At 49.6% G+C, this 13,073-nt stretch overlaps 1 protein-coding gene across 1 annotated transcript in view; it reads left to right on the top strand.

Annotated features, from left to right (window-relative positions):
* The first annotated feature begins 2,547 nt into the window (after window positions 1–2,547).
* The window catches only part of LOC139273861 (epithelial cell-transforming sequence 2 oncogene-like), a 72,214-nt gene continuing 61,688 nt past the window's right edge, over window positions 2,548–13,073 (top strand). Inside the window, exons 1-3 of the mRNA XM_070890937.1 lie at window positions 2,548–2,775; window positions 5,564–5,676; window positions 7,791–7,953. Of these exons, the coding sequence (XP_070747038.1) occupies window positions 2,548–2,775; window positions 5,564–5,676; window positions 7,791–7,953 (504 nt within the window). The remainder of the gene's footprint in view (window positions 2,776–5,563; window positions 5,677–7,790; window positions 7,954–13,073) is intronic.

The raw sequence follows: 13,073 nt of genomic DNA, 5'->3' as shown, positions 1-13,073 counted from the left end.
TCTCTTCTTTCCTATTAATTGTTTGGCCGACTCTATTTTTGGATCCATATGTCACTTAAGATAGTCACTATCAGCTTCTTTTGTTATGGCAGTACGTAGTTACGCAAGTTACAACCTTTTAGTTTTTGACAATATTGTCTCCATGTGGCAATTAAACTTTTATCCCTTTTCCCTCGTCCCTTTTTCCAAATCAATTCCTGTGCCCTTTTTGCCACCTCTACGCTCTTAGTGCCTCCTAGGGCCATTGATCAGCTCCTCACAATTTGTTCAAGGCTCCAGATAACAGTCTAAATTGTTCAGCCCTTTCGGGGAATTCTTCGCATAACTTCTGTAGCGGGCTGCCCGCATCCGTGGTTTTATCTAAGTGGTTACCCATTCCCAATTCTCTCCCCGCTTTTTCTTGGCACTATGGTTTTTATCTCATCCAGAGCCTAGGTGGACCAAGTGATATACAGGGTCGACACCGTACCTGGCATGAGTACAAGTTAACTTTACACAATCCCTCGCGTCTCCCCCGCGACCTTTAAAGCCCAATCAGTCCATTGCGTCTTTCCCGCGACCTTACACAATTCCTTTTATCCTTACATAATTTCCCTTTCCCTCCGTGTCGTCCCGCAGTGTTCCTATTTGCGTCGCCCCGCGATAATCTATTTAAGTCCAATCAGCGCCTCGACGGGCCAAGTGAAATACAAGGTCGATGTCGTACCTGACTTGGACACTTATTTCCTAAGTTAAAAGGTATGCACCAGGATCGGTCCAAGTCAACATGGATTTATGAAAGGGAAATCATGCTTGACAAATCTTCTGGAATTTTTTGAGGATGTAACTAGTAGAGTGGACAAGGAAGAATCAGTGGATGTGGTGTGCTTGGACTTTCAAAAGGCTTTTGACACAAAGTCCCACGCAAGAGATTGGTGTGCAAAATTAAAGCACATGGTATTGGGTGTAATGTACTGATGTGGATAGAGAACTGGTTGGCAGACAGGAAGCAGAGAGTCGGGATAAAAGGATCCTTTTCAGAATGGCAGGCAGTGACTAGTGGCATTACCCTGGGGCTCAGTGTTGGGACCCCAGCTATTTACAAAATACATTAATGATTTAGATGAAGGAATTGAGTATAATATCTCCAAGTTTGCAGATGACACTAAACTGGGTGATGTTGTGAGCTGTGAGGAGGATGCTAAGAGGCTGCAGGGTGACTTGGACAGGTTAGGTGAGTGGGCAAATGCATGGCAGATGTAGTACAATGTGGATAAATGTGAGGTTATCCACTTTTGGGGGCAAAAACACGAAGGTAGAATATTATCTGAATGGCGGCAGATTGGGAAAGGGGGAGGTGCAACGAGACCTGGACATCAGTCACTCAGTTGTACCAAACCGCTGTGACAAAGTCAGCATTGTAGGAGCACCTCCACCTCACGGTTCAAGAAGGTGTCTCATCAGCAAGGGCAATTAGGGATGAGCAATAAATGCCAGCCTTATCAAAGACACCCAAATCCCATGAATGAATTAAAAAAAAAAGTCAGGCAGTATCTGTGGAGAGAGAATCAAAGTTAACGTTTAAGGTCGGTGACCTTTTGTCAGAAACCTATTAATCTCCGTTTTGAAATTTCCAATCGACCCCTAGCCTCAACAGCTTTTTGGGAGAGAGTTCAAGATTTCCAATACCTTGGTGTGAAGAAGTGTTTCCTGACATCACCCCTGAACGGCTCTAATTTTAAGGTTGTGCCCCCTCGCTCTGGACTCCCCCCACCAGATGAATTAGTTTCTCCATCCAGCCTATGAATTCCTCTAATCATCTTAAACACCCTAATTAGTTTGCCTCTAGTTTTTGTCATCTTGAGGGGAAAAAAAAGACTTGCATTTATATAGCACCTTTCACGACCACCAGACGTCTCAAAGCACTTTACAGCCAATGAAGTATTTTTGGAGTGTAGTCACTGTTGTAATTTAGGAAACGCAGCAGCCAACTTGCGCACAGCAAGCTCCCACAAACAGCAATGTGATAACGACCAAATAAATCTGTTTTTACTATGTTGGTTGAGGGATAAATATTGGCCAGGACACCGGGAATAATTCCCCTGCTCTTCTTCAAAATAGTGCCATGGGATCTTTTACATCCATCTGAAAGGGCAGACGGGGCCTCGGTTTAACGTCTCATTCAAAAGATGGCACCTCCAACAGTGCAGCACTGGGAGCGTCAGCCTAGCTTTATGTGCTCACGTTTCTGGAGTGGGACTTGAACCCACAACCTTCATGTCTCAGAGGCGAGACCCGCTGCCCACCGAGCCACTGTTGACACTCAGGGAGGTTCCTGAGGGTGGCCTGACATCCTTAACCAGCACAAGGTGATGAAATCGCACCGCGGTGGCGAAAGGCTGTGTGTTTTCAGCCCCTTTATATAGTTTTACTTTACAGTTGACAGCCTCCTTTTCTGAAAGAGTTGATGATATTTTTTTTTACAGGCTAAACTGCCCTGAACAGTGGCCCTTGTGGAGGGGCAGGAGGGTGACGGAGGTGGGTGCGAGCTGCGGTGAGGGTTTCGCGATGGAGACGCTGGCATCACAGAAGGTGCCTAGCCCCATGATGGCACTGTTTGCCAGCTTGAGGCCTACCCTGGGCGGAAGCAGACGGTGGGAGCTGGAGAGTTGGGGAAGGCACCCTGGAGAATCACAACCGATCGACAGGGAATCCAGCCCGAAGGTGGCGGGGATTAACCGGCAAACTAGATTCAGCTCGTGGACACCGGTAATACACAAGGCAGCCAACCAGCAGGTGAATTGCGGATAGCTGCTGGGGCAGCCGATACGATGTTGATACAGTACCTATGATTTATTAATGAATCTGACTTCAGGGCATCAACTAATACATGAAACCCAATATTAAAATGGTACTTATTGTTTTCTTTGCGTCTCTGTTATTGATGCCTTTGTTTTGTGCTTTTCTCTCCAATTCTCCTCTCCTCAGGGTCTGCTCGTTCTTTTTTGGGCTCTCCATTATATCCTTTCTTATTTTTAATCGAACCTTTCTTGAGCCTTCCTTCAGTTGAAGGTTTCAGTTTTGATTACTTTTCTGGCACATCTGCCGCTGTACTGAGGGAGTGCTGCACTGTCGGAGGGGCAGTACTGAGGGAGTGCTGCACTGTCGGTGGGGCAGTACTGAGGGAGTGCTGCACTGTCGGAGGGGCAGTACTGAGGGAGTGCTGCACTGTCGGAGGGGCAGTACTGAGGGAGTGCTGCACTGTCGGAGGGGCAGTACTGAGGGAACGCTGCACTGTCGGAGGGGCAGTATTGAGGGAGTGCTGCACTGTTGGTGGGGCAGTACTGAGGGAGAGCTGCACTGTCGGAGGGGCAGTACTGAGGGAGTGCTGCACTGTCGGAGGGGCAGTACTGAGGGAGTGCTGCACTGTCGGAGGGGCAGTACTGAGGGAACGCTGCACTGTCGGAGGGGCAGTATTGAGGGAGTGCTGCACTGTTGGTGGGGCAGTACTGAGGGAGAGCTGCACTGTCGGAGGGGCAGTACTGAGGGAGTGCTGCACTGTCGGAGGGGCAGTACTGAGGGAGTGCTGCACTGTCGGAGGGGCAGTATTGAGGGAGCGCTGCACTGTCGGAGGGGCAGTACTGAGTGAGTGCTGCACTGTCGGAGGGGCAGTAATGAGGGAGTGCTGCACTGTCGGTGGGGCAGTACTGAGGGAGTGCTGCACTGTCGGTGGGGCAGTACTGAGGGAGTGCTGCACTGTCGGTGGGGCAGTACTGAGGGAACGCTGCACTGTCGGAGGGGCAGTACTGAGGGAGTGCTGCACTGTCGGAGGGGCTGTAGTGTGAGAATGCTGAACTGTTGGAGGGGCACTGCTGAGGGAACGCTGCACTGTCGGAGGGGCAGTACTGAGGGAACGCTGCACTGTCGGAGGGGCAGTACTGAGGGAGTGCTGAACTGTTGGAGGGGCACTGCTGAGGGAACGCTGCACTGTCGGAGGGGCAGTACTGAGGGAACGCTGCACTGTCGGAGGGGCAGTACTGAGGGAGTGCTGCACTGTCGGAGGGGCAGTATTGAGGGAGCGCTGCACTGTCGGAGGGGCAGTACTGAGGGAGTGCTGCACTGTCGGAGGGGCTGTAGTGTGAGAACGCTGAACTGTTGGAGGGGCACTGCTGAGGGAACGCTGCACTGTCGGAGGGGCAGTACTGAGGGAACGCTGCACTGTCGGAGGGGCAGTACTGAGGGAACGCTGCACTGTCGGAGGGGCAGTACTGAGGGAGTGCTGCACTGTCGGAGGGGCAGTACTGAGGGAGTGCTGCACTGTCGGAGGGGCAGTACTGAGGGAGTGCTGCACTGTCGGTGGGGCAGTATTGAGGGAGCGCTGCACTGTCGGAGGGGCAGTACTGAGGGAGAGCTGCACTGTCGGAGGGGCAGTACTGAGGGAATGTTGCACTGTCGGAGGGGCAGTACTGAGGGAATGCTGCACTGTCGGAGGGGCAGTACTGAGGGAACGCTGCACTGTCGAAGGGGCAGTACTGAGGGAACACTGCACTGTCGGGGGGGCAGTACTGAGGGAACGCTGCACTGTCGGAGGGGTCATACTGAGGGAGCACTGTACTTTCGGAGGGGCAGTACTGAGGGAGAGCTGCACTGTCAGAGGGGCAGTACTGAGCGAGAGCTGCACTGTCAGAGGGGCAGTACTGAGGGAGAGCTGCACTGTCGGAGGGGCAGTACTGAGAGAATGTTGCACTGTCGGAGGGGTTGTACTGAGGAAACACTGTACTTTCGGAGGGGCAGTACTGAGGGAGAGCTGCACTGTTGGAGGGGCAGTACTGAGGGAAGCTGCACTGTCGGAGGGGCAGTGCTGAGGGAGTGCTGCACTGTCTGAGGGGCAGTACTGAGGGAACGCTGCACTGTCGGAGGGGCAGTACTGAGGGAGTGCTGCACTGTCGGAGGGGCAGTACTGTGGGAGTGCTGCACTGTCGGAGGGGCAGTACTGTGGGAGTGCTGCACTGTCGGAGGGGCAGTGCTGTGGGAGCGCTGCACTGTCGGAGGGGCAGTACTGAGGGAGTGCTGCACTGCCGGAGGGGCAGTACTGAGGGAACGCTGCACCTTTGGAGGGGCAGTACTGAGAGAGTACTGCACTGTCGGAGGGGCGGTACTAAGGGAGTGCTGCACTACGGAGGAACATATCGGAGGAGAAATTTCTTCACCCAGAGGGTGGTGTGGGTCTGGAACTCACTGCCTGAAAGCGTGGTAGAGGCAGAAACCCTCACCACGTTTAAAAGAATCTTGGATGTGCAGTTAAAGTGCCGCAAACTACAGGGCTACGGACCAAGAGCTGGAAAGTGGAATTAGGCTGGATAGCTCTTGGTCGGCCGGCGCAGACACGATGGGCTGAAATGGCCTCCTTCCGTGCTGTAAATTTCTATGATTCTATGATTCTAGGTCTCGCATTGCACCCCTGTTCTGTGAGCTCCCTCTGCTGGTGCCATACTTCATTATACCTTTGTCCAGTCCTGGAAATACAGAACACTGTAAAAAAAAACCTCTTCCCAATAACATTGTGAATATTCTTCTCTTGCAGCTCTTTGATGAGAGAGTGACTCTTGTAAGTCATTGGTTTGACCTGTGGACTGATAAGCAGAGGAAACGGTTTATACACAGCATCCTACTCCGCTGCAGTAAATCACAACTCAAGTAAGTGTGAGCAAAATACAAGCATACGTGTAAACACAATCCAAGGTGGCATCAGAATAGTAGTTATGGTTGTGCGGTCACTTTAACTGGCTGCGCGGCCCATTCCAATTTTCGCTCATACGCGTTCTCTTCCATTCAAAACACAGGGCCGTTAGATATGGGGAAAGAGCGGGGGAGTGGGACTAACTGGATTGCTCTTTGAAAGAACTGGCTCAAAGTCAATGGCCGAATGGCCTCTTTCTGTGCTGTACTACTCTCTGATTCTATTTCCAAGTGTCACCATAAAGATGTTTATTTTAAGTGGCTTCCGCTTTGAATATTATGCTTCAATAGTGTGTTTATCTCCGAGGCTGATGTTGTCGGAGGGGCAGTGCAGCCTGAAAACGTCCCATTCGGCAGGTTCAGTGCTGCCCCAGTGCACCCCTGCACAGCATTCCTTCCTGGGATTCGCCTGACACCGGCAAAGTCGTCTCACGAGATGGCATCGAATGAGGGGGGAATAAAAAAGGCATACAGCCATCAAACCTGATCCTTGCCTCGAACACGTTCAATCTACGGGAGCATGGACTTTATTTTAATCTCCCATGGGAAAGCTCTACATAAATACCCTCAAAGGTAATCAAGACCATCTCCAGCCCATCCACCCCATGGTGCAGGAAACCATTGTCCCGGAGAAGTATTTGCTAAATTTCGTCTATTAGGTCACCTCCAATTCCCCAATTCCATCCTCAACCAGATTGAGAGGTGATCATTGAGGTGTTTAAAATAAAAGTATTTGATAGGTTACTCTGGTGGAAAGGCCGGGGGTGGGGGAGGGGGGGGGGGGGGGAGTCCAAAATTGGGGGCAGAACCAATGTTCCCACTAATTTTATTTTGGGTGCACGCCCCCTTTAAGGGGCTGCCCAGCCCATTCAAATTACCGTGCATGCGCATTTTTCCCATTATAATGCCGTTGTGCTGCCTGCGAGGGATCTGGAGTTTGCAGCCATGCAGCTTACTCAACAGGAACATTGGGCACAACCTTAAAATTAGAGCTCGGCCAGTCAGGGGTGCTGTCAGGAAGCACTTCTTCACACAAAGGGTGCTGGAAATCTGGAACTCTCTCCCAAAAGGCTGCGGCTGCTGGGATCACTTGGAGCTGTCAAGACTGAGTTCATTAGATTTTTGTTAGGTTAAGGATAATAGAAACATAGAAAATAGGTGCAGGAGTAGGCCATTCGGCTCTTCGAGCCTGCACCACCATTCAATAAGATCATGGCTGATCATTCACCTCAGTACCCCATTCCTGCTTTCTCTCCATACCCCTTGATCCCTTTAGCCATAAGGGCCACATCTAACTCCCTTTTGAATATATCCAACGAACTGATCTCAACAACTTTCTGTGGTCGAGAATTCCACAGGTTCACAATTCTCTGAGTGAAGAAGTTTCTCCTCATCTCGGTCCGAAATGACTTACCCCTTATCCTTAGACTGTGACCCCTGGTTCTGGACTTCCCCAACATCGGGAACATCCTTTCTGCATCCAACCTGTCCAATCCTGTCAGAATTTTATATGTTTCTATGAGATTCCCTCTCCTTCTTCTAAATTCCAGTGAATATAAACCTAGTCGATCCACTTTTCTTCATATGTCAGTCCTGCCATCCCAGGAATCAGTCTGGTGAACCTTCGCTACACTCCCTCAATAGCAAGAATGTCCTTCCTCAGATTAGGAGACAAAAACTGTACACAATATTCAAGGTGTGGCCTCACCAAGGCCCTGTACAACTGCAGTAAGACCTCCCTGCTCCTCTCCTCAAATCCTCTCGCTATGAAGGCCAACATGCCATTTGCCTTCTTCACCGTCTGCTATACCTATATGCCAACTTTCAATGACACCTAGGTCTCGTTGCACCTCCCCTTTTCCTAATCTGTCACCATTCAGATAATATTCTGCCTTCCTAAGGGATATGGAACCAAGGCGGGTGGGTGGAGTTAAGACACAGATCAGCCATGATCTAATTGAATGGCGGAGCAGGCCCGAGAGGCCGAATGGCCACCTCCTGATACTAATGTTACTACATTAATGCCATGTTACTGTCTATTGAGTAGTGACGGGGGTTTTGTATTGGCACAGGTTTGCCCGGGATTGGTTCACCGAGACTATCCCACTAGCCAAGCTGGACTTCACCACGGCGTTGCCTCGATTCCTGTCGCTCTACGTCTTATCGTTCCTGAATCCCAGAGAGCTGTGCTCAGCCTCCCGAGCCAGCTGGCACTGGAGGTTCCTGACTGAACAGGTCAGCCGTTCCACAGCCACGTTTCCGGAAGTACCGCGTTCCCGTGGAGTTTATTAAGGCGGTTATTGGTCAATGCTGGTCAATGTGAGCAATTTCCCAGTGTCGGTCCCCAGGCCTGCTGATTTTTGTGCTCCAGACCCTGGAGTGGGACTTGATCCCACAACCTTCTGACTCAGAACCGAGAGTGCTACCCACTGAGCCTCGGCTGTCATTGAGGACGCCACGCTCTTGCTACATGGAATTGAGGTGCAGCTCAGCCACGATCTAATTGAACGGCAGAGCAAGCCAGCATGATGATGATGTGGTCAGGCACAACACGTCGGCCCTCGTTATGAAAGGCCACAGTCCCAAGCGATATCATACTCGCCTTGACCATCTTGGTACTGCGCTGCCATGGGTCCCGGTGGATGACAACTCTTCGTGTTGAAGAGGAGGAAAGAAACTGTGCAGCAGTACGCACCGTTGGAGATCGCGGCTCAGAAGGAGGCCCATCGGCCCACTGTTCACCAGAGCAATCCCAAGGTAATACCACCGCCCCACTCTCTCCCCATAGCTCTTTGGTGACACAGAAAGAGAGAGCGAGTCAACAGCCCACAGCCAGCGAGGCCCAGAGACACATGGGTTCAGTAAATCTGGTGAGGTGAAACGGAGATGGTCTGTAAATGGCTCCATGGTTGTGCTGGGAGTACCATTGCATCAGTTGCATTGTCCTCGTTCACAAAGTGACCTTGCAAAGTCACACTTGGGATAATTACAGTCAGCTTGGTCTCTAAACATAATCTCTTCCTGATCCAATTTTGAAAATGGACAATGTAGGTTGAAACGTAAGATTCTGAGGGGGCTTGACAGGGTAGATGCAGAGAGGATGTTTCCCCTCATGGGGGAATCTAGAACTAGGGGACATAGTTTCAGAATAAGGGGTCACCCATTTAAAACTGAGATGAGGAGGAATTTCTTCTCTCAGAGGGTCCTGAATCTTTGAAATGTTCTACCCCCGAGGGCTGTGGAGGCTGGGTCATTGAATATATTCAAGGCTGAGATTTGAACTATAGGGGTGTCAAGGGTTATGGGGAACGGGCAGGAAAGTGGAGTTGAGCCCAAGATAAAATCAGCCATGATCTTATTGAATGGTGAAGCCGACTCAAGAGGCTGTACAACCTACTCCTGCTCCTATTTCTTATGTTCTTATATTTTGGACTTCAGTGATAAAAGTGTCCAGAGGCTGCACACGGATAAACTTCAGTCCTTACTTGACATTTTCTTCTCCTATCTTCAACTCTTCTCAAACCTCCGCCTCCTTCTCTCACAACAAGTAAGGATTTTTTAACTCTTTATCGGCCGGCACGGACACGATGGGCCGAATGGCCTCATGGCCTCCTTCTGTGCTGTAAAAGTCTATGATTCGAGGTGAGGGATTTCACTGTTGGAGGAAATCGAAGCTTTACCTGAAACCGTACTGAGATGGTGCAGTCCCTTTCAAACATTAATTATACATTCAACTATCATCACAAGCCCAGAGGGCACCAGCACAACATTCATGAGCCGCAGGGGAAACTAGAGAATAGACCAATTACTGTTAGCACAGGGCAGCAACCATATGGCATTGACTCCTGGAGCTGATTATAACTTGCGTCACAAGTTCGGCCCATCGTGTCTGTGCCGGCCGACAAAGAACTATCCAACCTAATCCCACTTTCCAGCTCCTGGTCCGTAGCCCTGTAGGTTACGGCACTTCAAGTGCACATCCAAGTACTTTCTAAATGTGATGTGGGTGTACAGGGCACAATTTCAAAATCTACATATGACACAATGTACAGTGAACAATAAGGAGGAGAGTGATATACTTCAAGTGGTCATAGACAGGCTGGTGGAATGGGCAGATGCGTGGCCGATGAAATTTAATGCAGAAAAGTGCAAAGTGATACATTTTGATAGATAGAATGTGGAGAGGAGATATAAACTAAAATGTACAATCCTATAGGGGGTGCATGAACAGAGAGACCTGGGAGTATATACAGGTTGAACCTCTCCTATCTGGAACCCTTGGAACCTGGCGTGTACTGGATAAGGGATTTTTCCGTACGAGGGGTGGTCACGTTAAATTGGATGGTACAGTTACTGAGCAAGGGGATATCGGGGCTGGCTGGCTTGGGCTGAGAGTGCGGCAGAGAGATCATTGGGGGCGGGGGGCGGGGGGGGGGGGGGTTGGGCGGTGGATCAGTCCAAGTCAGCATGGATTTATGAAAGGGAAATCATGCTTGACAAATCTTCTAGAATTTTTTGAGGATGTAACTAGTAGAGTGAACAAGGGAGAACCAGTGGATTTGGTGTATTTAGACTTTCAAAAGGCTTTTGACAAGGTCCCACACAAGAGATTAGTGTGCAAAATTAAAGCACATGGTATTGGGGGTAATATACTGACGTGGATAGAGAACTGGTTGGCAGACAGGAAGCAGAGAGTCGGAATAAACGGGTCCTTTTCAGAATGGCAGGCAGTGACCAGTGGGGTGCCGCAGGGCTCAGTGCTGGGATCCCAGCTATTTACAATATACATCAATGATTTAGATGAAGGAATTGAATGTAATATCTCCCAAGTTTGCAGATGACACTAAGCTGGGTGGCAGTGTGAGCTAAAAGGAGGATGCTAAGAGACTGCAGGGTGACTTGGACAGGTTAGGTGAGTGGGAAAATACATGGCAGGTACAGTATAATATGGATAATTGTGAGGTTATCCCCTTTGGTGGCAAAAACAAGAAGACAGAATATTACCTGAAAGGGGGAGGTGCAACCAGACCTGGGTGTCATGGTACATCAGTCATTGAAAGTTGGCATACAGGTACAGCAGGTGGTGAAGGCGGCAAATGGCATGTTGGCCTTCATAGCTAGGGGATTTGAGTATAGGAGCAGGGAGGTCTTACTGCAGTTGTACAGGGCCTTAGTGAGGCCTCACCTGGAATATTGTGTTCAGTTTTGGTCCCCTAATCTGAAGAAGGACATTCTTGCTATTGAGGAAGTACAGTGAAGGTTCACCAGATTGATTCCTGGGATGGCAGGACTGACAAATGAGGAGAGACTGGATCAACTGGGCTTGTATCCACTGGAGTTCAGAAGAATGAGAGGGGATCTCATAGAAACATATAAAATTCTGACGGGATTGGACAGATTACAGGCAGGAAGAATGTTTCCGTAGCTGGGAAGTTCCAGAACCAGGGGTCACAGTCTAAGAATAAGGGGTAAGCCATTTAGGACTGAGATGAGGAGAATCTTATTCACTCAGAGAGTGGTTAACCTGTGGAATTCTCTACCGCAGAAAGTTGTTGAGGCCAGTTCGTTAGATATATTCAAAAGGGAGTTGGATATGGCCCTTATGGCCAAAGGGATCAAGGGGTATGGAGAGAAAGCAGGAAAGGGGTACTGAGGGAATGATCAACCATGATCATATTGACTGGTGGTGCAGGCTCGAAGGGCCGAATGGCCTGCTCCTGCACCTATTTTCTATGTTTCTATATTTCTATCGCGAGGCCAGGCCAGCGATTGTAGGAGTTGGCAGTTATAAAGGACTTCAATTTGTTCATGTTGGAATTCTGCACATGCGCCATCCGGTGGCCGGGAATAGTGCCGGACGAGGAGTGGTGCCGGATAAGGGAGTTCTGGATAAGGGAGGTTCAACCTGTATATGTGCACAAATCGTTGAAGGTGGCAGGACAGGTTGAGAAAGCAGTTTAAAAAGCATACAGGATCCTGGGATTCACCAATAGAGGTATAAGAGTACAAAAGTGTGGAAATGATGATGAACCTGTATAAAACATTGGTTCGGCCCCAACTGGAGTATTGTGTCCAATTCTGGGCACCGCACTTTAGGAAGGATGTGAAGGCAGAGAGGGTGCAGAAAAGATTTACAAGAATGATTCTGGAGATGAGATACTTCAGTTAGGTAGATAGTCTGGAGAAGCTGGGGTTGTTCACCTTAGAGCAGAGAAGATTGAGCGGCGATGTGATAGAGGTGTTCAAAATCATGAGGGGTCTGGACAGAGTAGATATTGGTGGAAGGGTCGAGAACCAGAGGATACAGATTGGCAAAAGAACCAAAGGCGACATAATCATAGAATCATAGAAATTTACAGCACAGAAGGAGGCCATTTCGGCCCATCATGTCCGCGTCGGCCGACAGAGCTATCCAGCCTAATCCCACTTACCAGCTCTTGGTGCTTGGCCCTGCAGGTTACGGCACTTTAAATGCACATCCAGTTACTTTTTTAAAGTGCTGAGGGTTTCTGCCTCTGCCACCCTTTCAGGCAGTGAGTTCCAGACCCCCACCACCCTCTGGGTGAAAAAATAAGAAAAATATTTTTTACACAGGTGGTTAGATCTGGAATTCACCGCCTAACAGGGTGGAGGCAGACTCAATCACGGCTTTCGAAAGGGAATTGGATAAGTGCCTGAAGGAAAGAAATGTGTAGGGCTACAGGGAAAGGGCGGGGGAGTGGGACTAGCTGAAGTGCTCTTTCAGCGAATCGGCATGGGCTCGATGGGCCGAATGGCCTCCTTCTGTGCTGTAACCATTCTATGATTCCATGATTTTATGATACCACTCTTTCAGGCAGTGAGTTCCAGATCCCCATCACCATCGGGTGAAAAAAGTTCTGCTCAACTCCTCTCTAATCTTATTTTAAATTACTTTAAATCTATGCCCCCTGGTTATTGACCCCTTTGCTAAAGGAAATAGGTCTGTCCTATCCACTCTATCTAGGCCCCTCATAATTTTAAGCTCCTTAATAAGGTCTCCCCTCAGCCTCCTCTGTTCCAAAGAAAACAACCCCAGCCTATCCAATCTTTCCTCATAGTTGAAATTCTCCAGCCCAGGCAAGATCCTTGTAAATCTCCTCTGTACCCTTGATGCCTGTGCTGCTGGATCTGGTAGTACTCAGGGTTGTGACATAGTCTTGTACACGACTACCTCAGCTGTGCCTTCACCAGGAGGCCTTGCTCAGGGGCCAGGCACCGGCTCATAAACAGATTGAGATATCTGAGCCACACTGGACCATTCATGCACATGTTCTATGGGCTGGTTTCAAAATGCCAATCCTGGAGAGCTGGGAGCAGCTTCTTGCCTGGGTAAG

The sequence above is a fragment of the Pristiophorus japonicus genome, chromosome 9, assembly GCF_044704955.1.
Source record: "Pristiophorus japonicus isolate sPriJap1 chromosome 9, sPriJap1.hap1, whole genome shotgun sequence".
NCBI classification, from domain to species: Eukaryota; Metazoa; Chordata; class Chondrichthyes; family Pristiophoridae; genus Pristiophorus; species Pristiophorus japonicus.
Note: the sequence above shows the minus strand (reverse complement) of the source record. Positions and strands in the feature narration are given on the sequence as shown.